The sequence below is a fragment of the Acinonyx jubatus genome, chromosome C1 (assembly GCF_027475565.1).
Source record: "Acinonyx jubatus isolate Ajub_Pintada_27869175 chromosome C1, VMU_Ajub_asm_v1.0, whole genome shotgun sequence".
Lineage (NCBI taxonomy): Eukaryota > Metazoa > Chordata > Mammalia > Carnivora > Felidae > Acinonyx > Acinonyx jubatus.
Window position 1 is genome coordinate 123,840,279 of NC_069381.1, and position 20,553 is coordinate 123,860,831.

Below are 20,553 nucleotides of genomic sequence, written 5' to 3' on the forward strand. Positions count from 1 at the left end.
GGGCCCAGGTGACTGATAAAACAACACAATTTTCACGCCTAGGCTGTCTGCCTTTCGTGTAATACCTGGTTGACAATGCTATACGGTCAGTGCAGAGGTGAAGTCTTTGGTGAAAGACACACTTGGGCTGGTTTGGGAGGGTACGGGATGAAACTGAATCCTGAACAGTAGTAAGAGCTGAGCTTCTTTGCTTACGTGATTATCTTTCTTTTCCCCTTGCCCTTTTACCATGAAAAAATTTGACGCTGGGAGAAAGAACATCAGGTGAATGTCAGAGCGAAGAAGCTTCTGGTAACATACTGTGGCAGAATCCAGTCCCTTTTTTGAAAGTGCTTAATATATAGTAAGCTAAATCTCCCCTGAAAAGCGGTAACATTAACCTTTTTTGACCTGAATTTTTGTTTTTTAACCAACCTTATATTGCAGGGTCTTTCTCTAGGTAGCAGTGTCTTCTGTGTACAGACTAATAAAATGTCATTGAATGAGTTTTTGTCTTTGTGATCGAAACAAAACAGGGAGCTTTCCTCTTAGATGTGCTGAGACCCCTTAGGACCTGGGAGGTGATGGGGGGTTGTGCTCAGTTTCCTGGGAGTCAGGTTACTGGTGGTTGGATTTAGGGAGTAGCTCCATCCCTCCCTGGGAAGGCCAGCACTTTCTGTTTCTTCCTTTCATGGATCCCTCCAACCCCAGAGCCTCAAGCCATTTAACTCCACTTCTGGATGGCATTGCTTATGCAAACTCGTCACTCTAACTAAATAGAAAACCCATCATAAATTGATGGAATTGCAAAGAAAACCCTTATGGATTAGTTGACGAACTGCCAGGTGGAAGAGAAGGAAAAACGCTGCTCCAGCACAGGTCTCTCTGCTCAGTCTGGTTGTCTGTGAGCTGAAGAGTCAGCGGGGAGAGGGGAAGCAGGTGCAACAGGTGTGTTTATTCAGTCAGCCGGCACTTACTGAGTGCCTGGTGATGGGGCATGGAGACATAACCTTCCCATCACCGCCTTACATCCTAGGAGGCAAGCGGGCACATGTGGAGGACAGAACGAGATCACTCACTGCTGTGAGAGAGACTTGAGAGGGAGGCAGCACTAAATCCTAACTAAATTCTGGTTTGACATGGGAAGGAGGGATTGGGCCTAATTCTTCCGTGGGTGGATCTTGAGCTGGGTCTTCAAGGGTGGGGCTTTAACCAGGTGGCGAAAGGGTAGGGGCAGAGGAGTGTCTGCAGGAGTCCTCAAAAAAGTCATTTCATCAGATCTTTGCAGCAACTAGGATCCTCATTTTGTGACTGTCTTGGCGTAGCAAATATAGGGGTCTGTGCCTGTTTTTGAAAACAAAGTTTTATTGGAATACAGCCACGCCCATTCATTTTCCTATTATATGTGGTTGCTTTCCTGTTATAATCCACAGTGGCATAGTTGTGGCAGAGACAGTGTGGCCTGCCAAGCCTCAAATATTTACTCTCTGGTCCTTTGGAGAAAAGGTTTGCCAACCCTTGGCATAACATATTGTTATTCCTTGAAACTCTTTGTGGAAAGGACCCACGCTGTCAGCAACCAGGCTTTCCTTGCAGGCCTTCGTGGACTTATTGGTTTATGTTACCATCTGGTGATTTCTGTTCACTCCATGGTACCATACCTCTAACTCTAGTCTCTAGTTTCCATAATTTCTGGCTCTGGATGTCTGGAACTGGTGTAGTGCTTATAGTGTGTGAAAGAAGGGGGGAATTTCTCCGTAATCATCCCTCTAAATGTCTGATTGCCCCGACCCCCAGCTGTTTCAGACTCTGCTGTCTTGGATCCTGTGCTATTTATTTGCTTGGTAAATGTTACCAAGCAAAATCAGAGACAAAAATAGGATAAGTAGTCACTGAAAAGTGCCTCTGTCCTTTGGTGAGGCATTTGTTAGTGGATTCTGAGGCTGGCTGTCCCCTTGCAAGTGAGAAAGGAGGAGAGCTATAGGGAGATGTACCACCTCAAGCCTGCATTTATCTCAAAAACGCAGAGAATGCGTTTCTAGAAGATCCGTGCTTTTGAAATATTGCTTTCTTAGATAGAGTATAAGTGGCATGGAATTATATAGCGAATGCCAACTTTTTAAGCACTCGCTGTGGTCTGTGGCGAGAGTCAGCTGTTGGGAGTGCCAGACTAGACTTTGCACAAATATTAACTTACTTAATAAGAGCTGGATGAAATAATGGTACAGTTATTTCAGTGCTACAGACGGAGAAACAGAGTCTCTGACAAGCTAAGTATCGTCCATGTTCGCTACTAAATGACGCTGCCTCCAGTCCATGAGAAGGAGGGTATTGATTTTATGCTATAGTTATCCACGTGGCGGGTGGAATGGTGATGAGAACACTGAATCAAGAGGTGAAGAATCTGTTTCAGACTGTCAGAGGAACTAATTTTCAAGGGACAGGTACAATTTCTGTTTTAGCCCCAGCAGCCACCAACATTGTTTCAACAGCACAGTCAAACAATACTGTAGTTTGGGATCTAATTTCTCATTAGTACTTTGAACAGAAAATTGTCAGCCATAAGTAATCGTGACATTTTCCAAACGTGTCTGGAAAATACAGTTGGTCCTCAAAGAGAAACATGTAGTTTTAGAGCTGTCCCAGTTTCCAGCTAAAATGATCATTCCTAAACATAAGTCTGATCTTAACTATTCCTTTCTTAGAAGCCTTCAGTGCCCTGCCCTTCCCTTCCCTCAGCTTAAAGTCTTTATCAGGGCAGGAACGCCTGGGCGGCTCTGTCCATTAAGCATCTGACTTTGGCTCAGGTTATGATCTTGTGGTTCATGAGTTCCAGCCCCACAATGGGCTGTCTGCTGTCAGCACAGAGCCCACTTTGGATCCTCTGCCCCCCTCTCTTTTTGCCCCTCCCCCTGCTCGCTCGCTCAATCTCTCTCTTTCTCTCAAAAATAAACACTTGAAAAATAAATAAAGTCTTTATCAGGGTGCTTGCTTGAAGTCTTTCTGGTTTGGGCCCTGCCTGATTTCCTTTGTGACCACTCAGTACCTCCCATTTCTCCATTCGACTCAGTGCGCGTCCTTGCATTTGGAGCCTGTTCCTTGAACACCATCTCTACCTTGCCCCTTCACCTGGCATACTCCTGCTTCATCTTCTTATCTCCACTAAGATGTCACTAGATCCAGGAAGTCGTCTTTGACCCTAGAGACTGGGGTGGGTGTCCTTCCCTTGGCCCGCCCCAACATAATGTCTATTACACTGTTGTTCGGTGGTTTACTTGTTTGTCTGTGGTCCACCACTAAACAGTAAGCTTTTTAAAGGCGTTCTTTTTTGTTCTGACTCTTGTCATCAAAAGGAATAGGAATCCCCTAGAGCTAGCTAATAGAAAGGGAGTTTACTGTGAGGAAATATTTGAAGCATAAGGAGATCTTTGCAGAAATGTAAGAACCACGTCCAGAAGATGCTGTACCTTGCTGATGTGTCTGGTGGCTTTCTCCTCCTCTATACTACCGTTCTATTTGCCTATTTTTTGCCAGCTTCTCAGCTCAAGCACATGTCACGAAGGTATTCCTGACCTCAGTTTGTCTGCACAGCCTGACATGGCCCTGGTGGTCCCTCCCAATCTCATGGCTTCATCTCCTGCTCTCCACTTGTTTGGTTTCTCTTACCAAGTTGCAAATTTCCAAGCAAACCCTCTGATTGGTGTAGCTCACCCGTTCAGGCTGGGCCACATGCATCATAGGTCTCTGGCCATCCTACAGGTGGGCTGTTCTTGGGCCAGGTCCTCACTGCAGGCCAGCTGGACCTATTGGCAGCTGGAGAGCTTCCACAGGTCAGAGCATGGCTCCCAGTATAGACTTCCTGTTTCTGTTTCTTTCCCTGCCCATTGCTTACAAAGATGGTAGGTTTGTGTTTCATAAACTTCATGGTATCCTTTGTTCTGTTTCATCTTTACAGATATCATTAATGGAGCTCAAGAAAAATGTGTATTGCCTCCTATGGATGGCTACCCCCACTGCGAGGGGAAAATCAAGGTAAGGCCCAAGTAATGTCTATTCATTCCCTTCACCTTTTGTCTTTACTAACACCCTCTTCCTCTCCTCCCCTCCCCTCTCTCTAACTCCCCAGCAATACAGATGGCAAGCAAGCCCTTTAAGGGAGTCATCGAAGGGATGCCTCAATTCTGCCAGTTTGGGGCTGTGGCCATGACAACACTTGTGTGCTTATGCCAACTTCATGGGGTCAGTCCACAATGGCTCTAACTGGTCAGAGTGAAAGAGCCTGGGCCACTTCGGGCTCCTGCTGTGTCTTTGAAGCTGCCTCCCCCTGGCTTTCCCAGCCTCCAGCAGGTGATCCTTCAAGGGCCATTGACAAGGAGCTGCCATTATATAGAGCCCAACTTCCCTTTCCCCTAGTCCCTAGGCCCCCCTGCCACGAGGTCTCCAGATTGTGATTTAAATGTCACATTTGCATTTGCAGCTGAGTAACCTGAGACATTTGGACACTCTTTCACTCTTAGGTTTTTTTTTTAAAAAAGTTCTTTTTAATATGGCCTGCCCTGAGGGAGACCACAACCCTACTCACTAGTTTTCAGAGAAAAGTCTTGGTTCCAGTGTATGCTTAGGATGGTGAGCGCAAACCCTAGAAGCATTAACATGGTTCCTCTGTGGGACTCACACATGCCATGCACACCTTGCACGCCTGCTCTCATTCACGCTGTCTGTTCCAGGACCTGTCCTGTGGCTTATGCAACTGTAGCTCTCTGGGCGAAAGGGGTTTTGATTAGGCAGTTGCTCTTGATAAAACTCACCTCGCGATTGCCTGTCCTGGGCTTTACTGCCTGGTGGTCTCACGGCCTTCCTCCACCCTGCGCACCTCTGCTAAGGCCCAGCTCAAGCCAGCGTCTACCTGTGAATCATCTGGAAACTGGGCATCTGTTGTCCTGACCTCAGCTCACTGACAATGAACCTCAGGCCCCAGTCTGAGCCATTCACTTCTCCTTGCCCTTCATAGCCTTCTCTGTCATGGGATGTACAGGGCCACCGAACATGGTCTGCTTGTAGATGTCCTTACCTGGCTCTTGTTGTTTCAGTGGATGAAAGATATGTGGCGCTCGGATCCCTGCTACGCAGACTACGGAGTGGATGGGTCCACCTGCTCTTTCTTTATTTACCTCAGTGAGGTGAGTTGCTTCTTTGGCTTCAGGGTGTGGAAGTAAGTGGTGAGCCTGTTTTTCAGCCTGAAATTTTTGTATTGTTTTCACATGGTGGACCTGTCGTTCCCTTCTTTAATAGGTTCCCTGCTCTTTAATAGGGTGATTTTTTTTCCCTTGAGGGGAAAAAAAAAAAAAAACAAACCCGGGCTAATGTAGCTATTTACATTTTCTTCCCTCAGTTAAAACCAATCTAGTAAAATAGGGGCACCCGGATGGCTCAGCTGATTGAGCATCTGACTCTTGGTTTTGTCTCAGGTCATGATCCCAGGGTCATGGGATCAAGCCCCATGTGGGGCTCCAGGCTGAGCCTGCTTGAGATTCTCCCCCTCTCCTCCTGCCCCTCTCCCTTCCTCCCTCCCTCTCTCTCAAAGTAAAAAAAACAAACAAACAATCTAGTCTAATACATGTAACATAAAATTTGCCATCTTGACCATTAAGTGTATAGGTCAGTGGAATTAAGTATATTCATATTACAATGCAACCATCACCACCATCCACCTTCTGAACACGTCATCTTGCAAACCTGCAACTCTACCCATTAAACAATGACTCCCCATTCCCTCTTCCTCCTGTCCCTGGAAACAACCGTTCTAATTTGACTTGTGACTACTCTGCTTGTGACTACTCTCATTATTCATATAATTATACAGCATTTGCCTTTCTGCGAGTGCCTTATCTACGCATCATGAACTCAAGATTCATCCGTGTCATATTATAGCATATGTTAGGCTTTCCTTCTTTTTTTAAAGCTGAATAATACCACATTATATTATATACCACATTTTGCTTATCCATTTATCCATTGATGGATATTTGGGTTGCTTCTACCTTCTAGCAATTGTGAATAATGCTGCTATGAACATGGCTGTACATCTCAGTCTTTGAGACCCTGCTTTCGGTTTTTTTGGGTGTATATCCAGAAGTGGAATGGCTGAATCATATGGTAATTCTGTTTTTATTTTATTGAGGAACCACGACACTTCTCCAAAGTGGTTGCTCCATTTACATTCCCACCAGCAAGGCATGAGGCTTCTAGTGTCTTCACATCCTTTCCAGCCCTTGTTGTTTTCTGTTTTTTGAAGTAACCGTGCTAATGGATGTGAAGTGCTAACTCATTGTAGCTTTGGTTTGCATTTTCTTTTAAAAATTTTTAAAGTTTATTTATTTGTTTTGAGAGTGTGTGTGCACGCGAGAGTGTGTGTATGTGTGTGAGTGTGTGTGCAGGGAAGGGGCAAAGAAAGAGGGAGAGAGACAATCTCAAGCAGGCTCCATGCTGTCAGCATAGACTCTGATGCAGGGCTCAATCCCATGAACCATGAAATCATGACCTGAGCTGAAAGGGATGCTCAACCGACTAAGCCACCCAGGCGCCCCTGGTTTGCATTTCATTGATGATCAATGATGTTGAGCATCTTTTCCTGGGCTTTTTTGGCTGAGTTAGCAATTTGCTTACAGGCTGAGTTATTTCCTTTTACCTTTTTATCTGAGCTTCTTTTCCATTTCTACCCTTGAATTTAAATTGCAGCTTATTTTCTTTTAAGTGTTGCAGGACATTTTACAGACCATCTGAAATTTGTCCCAGGCTTTGATGATTCTCATGTCACCCTGGAGAAAATGGTGGAGGTGGGGTAGATTCAGGACCATATGGGGACAAGTACAGGGGAAGAACTGAGTAGGGGATCAAAAGCTGGCTTCCCCTCCACGCTTCATGGACAAAAGCAGCCCGAGGGGCTTGTGAACTGGGTGCTGTCTAATTTCAGAGGATGTGCCCTTGCATGTGCTATTGCCATAATAACAGCTCCATGATGCTACCACACAGTTAGGAGAATGCCTCTGTTTTGAGCCTAAATGACACAGTCTTTCATGTGGGACTCAGGCACCTCTCTTCTATGTCACAGGGTAACAGGGAACAGCTTTGGGGGATGGAGGCCAAACCAGTATTGCCACAGGGCCTATGGCCCTGAATTCTGTGCAATGTGTCTCTTTATTTTATGTCCCTTTCCTTTTTAAGATCCACTGAGACCTTTTTTCTTTTTTTTTTTACATGGTCACACCATGGCCACCCCATGGCCATCATAAGAAGCCTCAGAGCTAATGATAGTTAAAATGCCTCTCGGAAATTAAAAGCCCAGAGAGTTGGTTGTGTGATGCTCCTATTAATTCTGTAGCATTTGAGCATGTTTTTGGCTGAGGTGGCCTGTGCCCCACCTTCTCATCTCCTTCTCCAGAGGAGTAAGGCCTGGGGTCTTGGGTGAACCTGTACTCCAGTGAAAAGTCAATTTAGAAGCACCTTTCTAGCCCTGAGGAAAGAACCAGGAAACGCTTTTAGTTTAAATCTGAAAATAACCTTGGAACTCTGGCCTTTAAAAAAAAAAAAATGCGTTTTATCATAGCATCTTAATAGGTACTCTTTAAGAGCTGGAGAAGAATTTCACCACTGTGGCCTCTTGGATGGCAAATACTGCCTTTCAAAAGTAGTAATTTTAACTTTGTCTTTAAAGGATCCTACTGTGAGAATTCCTGAGTGTATATGGTAACATGGTTAGAATAGAGCTGGGCAGATGGATGACGTTCAGTAAACATGGTCGGCACTTTTATGGGTTTTGATATTGTCATTATTTGCGTTCAGTTATGGGGACATTTTATGTGGGAGCTCGATTTTGTTTTATAATTAGAACCAATTTCTCGTTCTAAATCATCATTCTAATTTAATTTTAGATCCTTTGACTTCTGGTAACGTAGAAATTCAGCTATTCCCTGTGACTTCTTCTCTCTGCATATGGCCCTTGTGTTTGCATTGGAGCTGTGAGCTGGCCCTGTGGAAGAACATTGCATCCCTGCCGTCGTTAATCTGAAATGACTAGAGGTGGTTTTTAAAGCCAGTTAATTCTGTGCTAGTATTTTAAAAATCCTGGACAGCATCTGGTTTCTGGTCTCGGCTTTTGTTTTGTTTTCCCTCTTGCTTTCTTGAAACCTTCCTTCTTTTTTTTGTTACTTCATTTAACCACATATCATATGCCAGGTTTCTCTTGGAATTGGAAAGACAATTAAGAGAGACATCTTCATTTGATTTGTTTACTTGATCAACAGATGTACCAGTGACTTTTCTTCTTAATCCTTCTTGAAGAGCCAGTTCTGGCTTCTATCTCTGTGTTTAACCTCAGAGCTTTGACAGATAAAAAAAAAAGGACTTGAAGTAACAACGGTCAGTCACCAGTTGAATTGAGGCTTTGAGATTCAGCCCGGTCCTAGGAGGTGGCACTCTGCCTTCATTTTTCTTCCCCTGGGTCGTCTCCATGTGCCAACTTCCACTGAATTATGGGGCTGTAAACTTGTGCTTGTACCCTCACCAACTTGCAGTCTACACGTCTTTCTTAGTAAATCCCAGAAAGTGCAACCATCAATATTTCCCCACATTATTCCCACAGATGCTTGCTATGTGTCTGACACTGTACTAGGGACTGGATGTGGTGGTAAGGAGTTTGGTGTTGCCCTTGTTTGGTGGAAGACATTAGGAGAAGAATGAAACATTACTGAGCCCCACTGTAGGCCAGACACCTCAAATGTACAACCTCACTTAAACCTCTCCCCCGCTCAGAGTAATAGCCAAATCAGAGCAGCTCAGAGAGGTCAAGTGCTTAGTGTTTCTGCACTTGGTGTTACTGTTGCCCCTTCATGTCAAAGGAAAACTGAACTCAGGTAAATAAGTGATTTACTCCCTTTGACTTTGCATTCACTTCTATGCTCCAAGCCTGTTGTGTTTGAAATATGGCTCTCTATTTGAGCTAATTTGAATTAATGAATCTTCATTGCTAGTTTTTGAATACTCAAAATTTTGATACCCTCCCTCAAAAGGAGAAACAGCACTGATCTCCTGAGGATGTAACTCATGAAAACCAGGTGCTCAGCCATTCCTAGTGGTGACAGTGAATGAATGATTCATTAGGCAGCCTTGCATTTCCAGATCATCGGGCAGTTTATTCTCTGTATCTGTTTTTGCGAGCCATGTAACTATTTCCCTCATAGAGACAAGGCTCTATAAAGTAATTACTCTGTCATTGTTTCAGGTATATTAACTTAGCTCTCTGCAGGGCCTTTTACTGCTAACAGATTTTAGGAAATTTAGAATGAATTTCTTTACCTCTCTTGATATTACATTGATAGATGATGCTGATATACCTGACACCCACACAATTTTCTTCTTCTCTTTACACAGTTATTCTAGCAACTAGCAACTATCATACCCTTCTAGACTTCTTAATTTGTTTGTGCTGTTTTTTTTAAACACTTATGTTGCCTTTGCATGTATAGTTGCTCGGAAATAAGCAAATTACCCAGCGATCGATGGCTGGATCTTAGGATTTATACAAGCCTGTTGCTTCAAATGCCAATTTGGGCTGGACTAATGAGTGTGTGTGTATGTGTGTGTATGTAGGTGTGTGAGACTCCTTCATGAAGGAACAAAAGAAGCAGTTTCATGCCTTACTCATCAATCTGTGTCTTCTATTTCACGAACAACAGGCAGAAAGGTCTTTGCCTCTTTCTGTTTTCCCTTGGCAATATGTAAAACTAATATTGGCTGAGTATGCTATTAGCCTTGAGTTTAAATTCAGCGTACTTAATCCCTTGATTAATGCCAAGATTAATGCCCAACAGCAAAGGTTGAAAGCTTAAATGTTTGTGAATGCGAACATGAAATGAAATCCTAATAACCAGTACAATGATTTGGATTTATGGGCTGTGTTGGCTGCTAGAGATAACTTAGAAATGGTGTTGCATAGACTAATTTGTCAGAGTGGACAGCGATGAAGAATTGACTGTTTCGGTTGCGGGAGAAAACCTGAATGAAAAAACATAAGTAACATTTTGGGACAGGTCAGGGAGTTCTTTAAAAATATCACTAGACTATTGCCTGAGAATACCAACACATACCTTTTAAACGTGTAACCATTTGAGATGGGAAATCCCCTTTCTGTGAGATAATATTTCTTGGCAGTAAAGCAGGTGGCAGAAATTTATGATCTTCTTCTTTCTACTTTTTGAGCTCAGCCTTTACTGGTACCTTTTTCATCCGTGTGTTTTCGCTGCTCTTATTACCTGAATTCTAACGCATCCTTAGAAAATTGATTTTTTTAAAACAGTTCCTGAGTCTACAGCTCAGTGTTTGTCAGTCACCCTAACGGATCTGTTGGTTCTGTGGGCTCAGACTCCCCCACACTCCTCCAGGCTTATCTTCTGGTGACGCCTCCTGTTGGTAAGTTTCACATACGACCTCATTTGTGCTTAGAATTCTTGCTCTGCCTGCCGCCTTAACAAAAATTAGAAGGGAAAATTCCAAGACTGGCAAACCCCACACCAACACCCCTTGGCTCCTTCCTTGAAACCCATGTGTCAGACAGGGCTTCAGTGCAGGCGCCTCCAATTTGTGTTTTGCCAACTTTTCAATACTGTCTCTTGCCATTTCTATTGCATGCCAATAAAATCACTGTAAAATTTTTATGTTTTGAACTTTTTTAATGTGGAAAATTTCAAACATACCAAAGAGAAGAGTATAACAAAGTCCCATGTACCTATGACTCAGTTCAGCAGTTGTCAATTCATGGCCAATTTCATTTACTCCCTCCAGTGGTCCATTATTTTGAAGCAAATCCAAAGGTCTTAGGATCTGTGAATGTTTCAAAATGCATCTTTAAGACTCCTTGAAATCCTGAATCTACTCCCAGTGTAACTGATACTAATACCATCTTATATCTAAAATTAACATAATTCCTTAATATCATATAGTCCCAGGTTAGTGTTTGCATTTTCTAGGCAGTCTTGTAAATTAAAGGTTATTTATTTGAACTGGGTTTCAAGCAGTGAGCATATATTAGAATTGTTGGTGTCTCTAAAGTCTCTTTTCAATTTTAGGTTTCCTTCCATCTCTTTCCCCACCCCTTTTTTTTTTCTGTTTGTTTGTTTTGTTTTTAAGAAACTTCTTCATTTGTCTTAGTTTGTTATACTCTGAATTCTGATGATTACATCCTTGTGTCATTGTATAATCAGGTTCTCTCCCCACTTTATTTCCTGTAAATTGATAGGTAGGTCTGAGACCTGATCAGAGTCAGACTTAATTTTTTTTTTTTTTTGCAAGACTTCTCCATGGATGGTATTGTCTACTTCTCTCAGGAGGCACACAGTGCCCAGTGTCTCTGTTTTTATGATGTTAGCACCTGTTGATGATTGGCGCCTGGGTTCATTAATTCATTAGGGGTTCCTTCTTAATATACCAGGAATACTTGATGAGGAGAGGTGACCCCTCCTCTAGTATGTAGTTGCCAAGAGAGGCGGCTCATATAGGAACCATTGTGTCTCTGTTGGTTTACTAACATCTTCCATTGGGCCAGTATTTTGTTAGTATGCTTCTTGGTTTTATCATTATGAAGTCATTGATTGAAACATACTTGATATGTTCAATCTACTCCAATTATTTTCTTACTGGTTCTCAAACTGCCCTTTCTTTGGCCAATGGGAGTCAATTAATATTGTCTTCTGAATCCTTTTGACATGACTCTGATGGTTTCTAATAGTTTTTATTTATCTAGTATGACAAAATCTTCCAGATTCATCCTACACAATTTCTACCCTAGACCTGAAATTGGCCGTTTCTTCAAGAATCATTCGTTCCTGTTAGTAGGAGAGCACAGTTTGGGTGCCAGAAGCCTTCATTGCTCTCAGGTTTTGCTGGGTGCTGGGGGATATAACAATGAACAGAAAGGTGAACATTCCTCATTAAGGTTATGTTTTATAGGGGAAGACAGCCAAAAGCAAAAGTAAAATATATATCTTTTAGATTGCAATAAGTGACGTAGAGAAAAATAAGACAGGAGAGGGTACTAAGAGGTGCTTACGAGGAATGATGGTGTCAGTTTTATTTTATTTTTTTAAGGTTTTGTTTTTAAGTAATCTTGACACCCATCGTGGGGCTCGAACTTACAACGCCAAGATCAAGAGTCACATGCTCTACCGACTGACATGAGCCAGGTGCTCTGATGGTGTCAGTTTTAGATAGACCACTAGGGAAATGCCCTACTGAGAAGATGACAGGATGATATTTGAGCACCAATTTGAAGGAGGTGAGAGAGTAAGAGGTGCACATGTCTGGCAGAGGTGTTAAGTGGGCAGTGGCAACAATAAGTTCAAAGGTCCTGGGGTGACCATCAACATCCATTATTTATTTATTTTTTAATTTTTTTTTTAACATTTATTTATTTTTTGAGAGACAGAGACAGAGCATGAGCAGGGGAGGGGCAGAGAGACAGAGAGAGAGACACACAGATTCTGAAGCCAGCTCCAGGCTCTGAGCTGTCAGCACAGAGCCCGACGTGGAGCTTGAACTCACCAACCGCAAGATCACGACCTGAGCCAGAGTCGGATGCTTAACGGACTGAGCCACCCAGGTGCCCCTAACATCCATTATTAAAAATAAGTGCATGGAAATTAATCTCTGGGGAGATTTTTGTCTCTTGTTCACAGAAATAATGGTGTCTGGCATACATATTTATTGAATGAAATATTTTATTTAAAGGCTTTTTAAAAAAAGGCAATAGAAGTTTTATTTGTTCTAACTTCTCCCAGCTATCACCTTTCTAACCTTGAGAAAAAATGTGAAATTTGTAGCATTGAAAATCTGTTAAAACATTAAGTTTGAGATGTGAAGCCAGGGGTATTTCAAGCACTTATTAACAATTGAAGATAATACTCTTTCATATTAGACATATGAGGCGTTGCAGGGGTTCAGATTGGATGGTTAGAATGGAATGGACCAGTTTTATTAGAAGACACAGCTTTTTTGCCCATGTTTTATTCTCACTGTCACTTTAGCATTATTTGCCTGGAACTATGCCTCAGGCAAAATTGCCCATGAACAGAGAAGAGGAACTCTACCCACGTTTAGAATGTGACTACTTGTGTAAATTGGGTGCCTTTGGCTATCAAAGTGTGATGCAGCCCAGTGGGTCCAGTTTGCCACTGGGCCTTGCACAGCAGGAAGCATGCCTGGGGACAGCTGGTTGGTCATAGGAAGCATGTCAGTGCGTCTCCGTGTGGTTGGCTGCAGAGGAATTCATTTGCTGCCTCTCCTGTGTGAAGGAAGATTGACGCTGCTTCTCCTGCAGTGATTTGGGATGGATTTTTGAAACTCTATGACATGCTGTCTTTAGCATCTTACTAGTTTTTGGCACGTGGAATACTTACTGTAGCTTTGGTTTAAGTTCTTACCCTTCCCTAACCACCAGAGAACTATGTTGGATTGCTCAGCCCTTGGCTCCCTCTTGCACATTGGAACTTTTTGCTGAAAACATTCCTGCCTCCCTTGATAGGGGGCAATAGTACCATATTCTAGAAAACACATGAGGCTCCATTGCCTGCCTGGATACAACTACCTATGTTGCCTATAGCTTTCCATCTCGTTCTTCTTCACTGAGATCAAGGGAAAGTCTGTGTCACCTGCCTTGGTTGTATTGTTGGAAGGTTCTCATGAAGTGATGAAAATGGGGAAATGCCACATATGTGGAAAAGCATATCCTCATGAATATCTTTAGTGCTCAAGTCATGTCTTTGAATTATTCACCACTCAAACTGTGAATATAATTTGCACAAGTAGTGAGTGTTCCAAGGGGAAAAAAAAAAAAGTAGAGTAAGGACACAGAGTGGCCAAGTATGGGGGCCAGGAAGGCTTCTCTGAAGAGAAGTTAGAGCGTAGTGTGGAAGTAAAGGACTGACACACGGAACTCTCTGGAAGGAAGAGTGTTTCAGATGGAAAGAATAGCAAATGCCCAAGTCCTGAGGGTTACCAGGTAAAATACAGGGTACTCAATGATAGTTGAATTTTGGGTAAAGAGTAATTTTTTTAAAACTCTAAGTAGGTGACAAAGACTACATGGGACATACTTGTACTTTAAAAAAATCATTATCTGAAATTCTGATTTAACTGGGTATCCTTCCCCCACCCCCACCCCCAATATATACACATGAATCTGGCAAGCTGTGTGAGGTAGGAATGTTCTGTTTGGACTTGCCAGGATGGTCTCATGTGTAGAGAAGGGGGAGTGAGGCAGGCAACGTAAGGATTGAGGTGAAATTCTATAGGATCTCAGTATGAATTCTGTGTTTTATTCTAAGTGCAAGGAGAAAGCCACTGAAGGGTTTGAGTTAGCGTAGGATGTGATCCAATTTAGGCTTTAAAACAATCACTCTTGCTGTACAGAACAGACGTTGGGGGCAAGAGTTGCCAGCAGGGAGCCATTCCTGCTTTCATTGCTTTTATAGCACTTGCCACACAGTAGGAGCAGAGCAAACTTGTTTTGAAGGATTTTATATAAAAGATTTAGGCAATAATATTTTAACATTGAAGACCGTGCTTGCGGGAGTGTAGGACACAGAGGTCTGGTTTCTGTGCACATCACGTGGGGATGAAGCATATAGGCTCTGGGGCAGGACAGATGGTGTATCAGTCCTCAGCTGTGGGTCCTTCCTGTTCTGTGTCTTCATCTGGCATGATAAGCGGCCTTTCCCAAGGGATTATTTGAAGACCAAATGAGGTAATCAGGTGCTTATCCTAGTGCTTGGCTCCCAGGACAGTATAGCTTTTGTTTTTATCCTTTTTTCCCTCGCCTGTGCCCCATACACAACCATTTTGAACAAACAGTATGGCCAAAATATTAATCAGCTCAGGTGTTTCATGCAGAGGACCAGTCTGGAGAGCTAAACCACTTACTGATGTGTAGACATCTTTGACCATTTTCATTGGCATTTTGAAACTTGAGAAAGGGGAATGAGTGGGGTAGGGAGTGGGATAGAGAAGTCTCTTTTTTTTTTTTAAGTATATATCTGAATGAGTAACTTGATTTGATATATCATCAGTATGACAAATGCGTGTATGTATATGTGTGTGCCTATATATGTATAGTCAGTGTATTAAATAAATAGATACATAGTCAACTATATCCTTTGGATATATAACCAACTGGCCCCATAGGATGATGTAAAATTATCTTTTCCAGATCTTAGAGTTTAATCAGTCAGATTACAAGAGGTGAGTGGAGCCAGCTCCTTGATTTTGTAGTTGAGAACACCTAGAAGCCAAGTGGTTTAAGGTTATATGCTAGTTGTTGGTAGAGCTGGGCACAGAATTCATTTTGCCTAATTCCACATTCAGGGCTCTTTCCCTACTCAGCAGCTATCTGTTCTCCATGAAGGTTGACCTTTAAGGATGGCTGTAATGTGTCCCGGTCAGGGGAGAGGCAGGCCGCATTCGTCACCCACCCCCGCAGCTCACTGGTGAGCTTACCTCTGGATGTCCCCAACCCCTTGGAGCCTTGATTTCCTCACATGTAACCTGGTGATGGTGCCTGTGTCACAGGGCTCTTCAGGGGTTCAAATGATGTAATGCATGCTAGCTTATTTGTTTCTTTCCCCAGAGACCTTCACTTATTATAAACCTTCAGTAAATGTATGCTTGTATAATGTCATTCCTTTAAAAATTATTCTATTAATAAACATTCATTATAAAAAATCATCGTGTGCAGATTAGCATAAAGAAGAAAATGAAAAGCACCCATAACACCATCATCCAGAGATAAGCTCACCTTTCTTATGCACTTTTCTCATTTAATTTTGATTGCACTTACTATCTGAAAAATACAGCATGAAATTCTATATGTCAGTGATCCATTAGAGCAAAACACTTCACATTAATCACAAGAGAAGAGGCTGTAACAGTGCCTCATCATTATTCTTTCAGAAGAGTAGAACGTTACTATAAAGAGTTATACCAGTTATGCATAAATACATGCATCTGTGTGTTAAATGTCCTATTAGTTTTTGCTGTAATCTTATTACTTCTTTTCTCTCTTGTAAGATCTAACTCAAGGGGCACCTGGGTGGCTCAGTCGGTTAAGCATCCAACTTTGGCTCAGGTCATGATCTGGCAGTCTGTGAGTTCGAGCCCCAGGTCGGGTTCTGTGTTGACAGCTCAGAGCCTGGAGCCTGCTTCTGATTGGTTTCTCCCTCTCTCTCTCTCTCTCTCTCTCTCTGCCCCTCCCCCGCTCATTTTCTCTATCTCTCTCTCTCTCTCTCTCAAAAGTAACCATTAAAAAAATAAATATATAAAATCTAACTTGAGTTGTAAATGTATCTACCAGCAATTTCTTTTTTCTTAAGTATAGTGAATTGTCCATTCTACTACAGACCTTGAAAGTAAGCGTGACCTATTTGAGCCGTTGAGGGTCTTTGTTTTTATTCACGTTGTGTGTGATTAAGCTGCAAAACCTTCTCAGGTCAAAGGATTTTACATCATTGGGAGGGGGCATGTCAAAAATCAAGTCAGTTAATTTTGTATCTCCTCATTCCAGAAAGGTGGTATATAGGTCCCTCTCTGTGGAATACATTTTAACATTCCAAATTTCTAGCGTGGTTGGTCTTTTTCTGTTTTTCCTTCCTCTTCATTTTGTGGCCTAAAGATAGTGTGCTAAAAAGATTGGTTCTGTGAAAGGAGTTTGCCTTCAAATTGAAGGTTATTTGAGTAATGGTTTGGCTCCTCTATTGATTTTTGTGTGCCTATTGCCATGAACTCAGGTGGTTTTCAGTTCTTAGACGTGCTGTGGTGATTTGCGGACTATCCTTGGAAGTGGGAGTGAGGAAGAGCTCCCCCAGTGCCCAGGAGCCAGGCAGGGGTGGGAGTGGATAGTGCCACATCCTGCGTTCCTGCTCCCAGGGCAAATACAAAACCCTGTCCCAGGGAGGGCCCCCAGAGTCACAGTTAGAAAGGTATGGCCAAAGGAGTGGGTGGGAAAAGGGAGCAGGCCGATGCAGGCCCTGAGGGTTCTGAGAACAGAAGAGTTGGTAAGAATGATTTGGACTAGAAATCATCCACAGCAGGAAAGCGGTGGGCTCATGCTGGGGTCCAGCTTTCTTGGTAGGATGCCCTGCTAGGGGGTTAGACTCCTTAAACGGCCCCAGGTAAATCAGGCAGAAAACAAAATTAGGGATTAGGAGGTTGAGTTATTAGCCTTGAGCAAGATTTTCCCTGAGTGTTATTAATGACACTCTTATTTAGGAAAATGTTGCTCATTTGAAGGCTGTTTGTTTCAGTACTTAGAGTTATTGCCAGTACTGGCTTGCTTCCAATCTTGGTAATCCTCTGAGGTTTCAGGGGGAAAAGAAAGTGTTTTTTTCTCCCCATGGAGAAATAGGTTTATGTATAATTTAATTATTTTGTTGGCCAGTCACCCTATCACTGTGTACAAAAACAGCAACCTTAAAACCCCACTATCTTCATTAGGTGTCAAGATGTTCATGATTGGTTTGTCCTCCATTACGAGTGAACATGTAGCAGAAAGATGCCTTGCTAAAAGCTACAATACACTGACACACTGAGTCCATATTCTGCACTTGCAGGGATGCCCTTGAAGCCTTGCAAAATATTACCCAGTGATTTAGAGTAACAAGAAGTGAGATGGGTGATCAGTTTCAAAGAGGAATTAAAGTTTTGAATATTCTGTAGCGAAGTCATATTTCAGAAGATCACCTTGGACAGTATTTTCATCAGAGGGAGTTTTGGAAGGTTCTTTTTAGGACGGAAGAGTGAGGAGGGAATGTGTTCTCCTTTATCAGTATCTCGTCTCGCTAATCCCTCTCCTTTCGGTTGACTTTCTTTATTCATCGTCTTGTTTCATCTTTCCCTATTATGCTATTTGTGGGGAAATTTTTTATCCTGATGTGTTGCCGTGAACATTTTGTGACTGACTTAGTGTGAGGCTGACTTCAGATCTGTGCTCTGGTTGCTCATCATCCTTCTTGTATGAGGACGAAGCTCTCACAATGGAAAATGCTAGCTGCGGTCCATTCGAAGCCTTCACGTTGCAAATATGCTTCATAGCAATGTTTTATTTAGTGCATTTACAAAAATTTAATTTGAATTAAATAATTCATTCTGCTCTAAGAATACAAGGTACAGATGTTTGCACTGCTGCTGGGACCAGCTGAGGCTTCATCTGCTTGTAGGCTGCTTTTCGGCTGATTTTGCCTCATTTTTCACATTTGTGGAGCTCCAGATACTGCTTCTCCTGGTGATATTGCTGTAAGGTCTCCGTAATTAGACACGGGCATCCAAGGCAAGCTAGTATTTTCGTATTTTATGAGTAGAAGCCATTTCAGCTTTCCTCCTGGGGAGTCCTTTTGAGTCTCTGAAGTCATTCACAAATATGGTAGAGTCTAATTTTATGCCACAAGAAAAAAAAGAGAATATTGCTCTTTTCCTATCCAGGGATTCCACCCTCCCCCAAGCTTTGTTCCCCTCCACTTACTGCTTTCACTTCATTTGTAGCGGCAGATGGCTTTATGCAAATCACCCAGTTATTTTGGTCATAGTAAAAATCACCTTGCATTAAGAGCAATTTCTAGATTAGGGAAACTGCTGTGTTTATTTGAAAACACACCCAGGGCTGGAGGGCAGACCATCCCGACCGAGCCTGTGTCACTGACCTCCAAGGCAGTGGCTGTACGTGTACCTGCCTGCTCGCTGGCCCTCCGAGTGGCCCCTGCCCACTTGCTCTGTTCCTACAAGTCCGTCTCACCAGAGAAAAATTGTAGAAAAAAATACTTTACATGGCTCTTTCTTAGCCATCTTTAATAATCTCACTGCATATTTATACGTGGGTAACGTGCCACCTTGGAATTGTATGGCCAGCAAGATTAGTCAGTGCAGTTCTCTTTTTTCTTTTATTAGAAATGGTGATTTTTGCCTACTTTTCTTCCATAACCTTTTTGAAGTAATTTCTGTAAAACCTTTTCCTCTTTCCCCCAACTCTCTCAACTTTTGTGCATTTGACAGAGCAGTCCATCTTCTAGAATGGCTCTCACAAGATTACTGAGGTGGTTTTTTTTTTTTTATCCTTTTTCCTTTGATCTCTTTCTCCAATAGTTTTTACCATCTTCTTCCTTGAGATGAGATAGTGTGCAGTGAACAGCCAGAAAATGAGGGAAAGCCTTGATCAATTAGCCTTAAACGATCAGCTGCTTTCCTAATTCTGAGATAAAAGATTGAGCTCCGTGCCTAAAATGCCCTGCTGTTTCCTTTCCAGACATGCCACAGCAGATAATGAATCATTCCTGCCTTCCATTCTCATTCCCCTGCAATCTCAGTCTTGTCCCTTTCTGCCGTAAGACCTCCTCTGCTTCTGGTGGAGACACGTGAGGCTTACCCGGTGAAGGAGTCAGTCGCTGTGAAGTACTTTGAAGGACAGATGTAAAGTGTGGACTGTGGGCTCCGCAAGACCTTTGCTATTATTGTTTCGTCTGAGGGGGCACCTGTCTCTGTACTACTAGATGAAATCATGAAAGTCTGACTGATAGTAGTAATAACCACTTAAATGTAGTGCTCACCATGTGCCAGGAAGAGTGCATGGTGCTTTGTTCATACAGGAATTCATTTCCAGGTGAACCAGCATACTTAATTTCTCCGATGTATTTTTCAGGTTGAAAACTGGTGTCCTCATTTACCTTGGAGAGCAAAAAATCCCTATGAAGAAGCTGATCATAATTCATTGGTGAGTTGGGATGTTGGGAACTAGGCTTACAATGTGGTTCTGATGGTAAGTAATACGTGTGAACTCTTCTAGAAATGCCAACTGTAACCTGAAATAATGGTAAACTGAAGAACTTGTATCCGCAGGCCTGTGCAAATTTGGATGGTCAAATCAGTTAAGCCGTAGTGTCTGTTTATTGAGCAATTCTCTGAGGGTTCCTGAGTGATATGCTACCCATAGGAATAAGACCTGGTGCCAGATGTGGGGGCGCTGTGTGACCTAATGAAGGTGATGGTTGAAAACAATGTCCGCACCTGTGCAAATGCTGAATGACAGTCCGGTGGAAATGAATGTGGAAGTGATGATCTTTGCCTTCAGGGCTTAGGACGGGTCCACAAAGAGACAGTGTCTTTAGAGCTGAATTCCAAATGATGAGTGAGTTTATAGTAGATCAGGGAGAGGAAGGTGTGTCTGATGTGTAGCAGAAAGGTGCATGTGCAAGAGTTGGTTTTCAGGGAGTAGAGCATGGTTCAGTGGACGAGGCCATAGGGGTTTGGATGAAGGTGGTTTGGGGGAAGATGAGATTGAAAAGATCACGAGTGACTGTGAAAGGTTTTCTGTGCCACCCCAAAAGCTTAAGTCTTTATTCTTTAAACCAGGGATCAGTGGAGTTTTTCTGTAAAAGACCAGATGGTAGGGGCGCCTGGGTGGCTCAGTTGGTTAAGCGGCCGACTTCGGCTCAGGTCATGATCTCGTGGTCTGTGAGTTCTAGCCCCGCGTCGGGCTCTGTGCTG

At 42.8% G+C, this 20,553-nt stretch overlaps 1 protein-coding gene across 9 annotated transcripts in view; it reads left to right on the plus strand.

The window, feature by feature from the left end:
- Positions 1 to 20,553, plus strand: part of MGAT5 (alpha-1,6-mannosylglycoprotein 6-beta-N-acetylglucosaminyltransferase) — a 338,022-nt gene that overhangs the window by 195,787 nt on the left and 121,682 nt on the right. For all 9 annotated transcript variants that reach the window (XM_053214934.1, XM_053214936.1, XM_053214932.1 and 6 more), the window contains 3 exons: positions 3,935 to 4,011; positions 5,070 to 5,159; positions 19,709 to 19,780. In XM_053214934.1, coding sequence (XP_053070909.1) covers positions 3,935 to 4,011; positions 5,070 to 5,159; positions 19,709 to 19,780 — 239 coding nt within the window. The remainder of the gene's footprint in view (positions 1 to 3,934; positions 4,012 to 5,069; positions 5,160 to 19,708; positions 19,781 to 20,553) is intronic.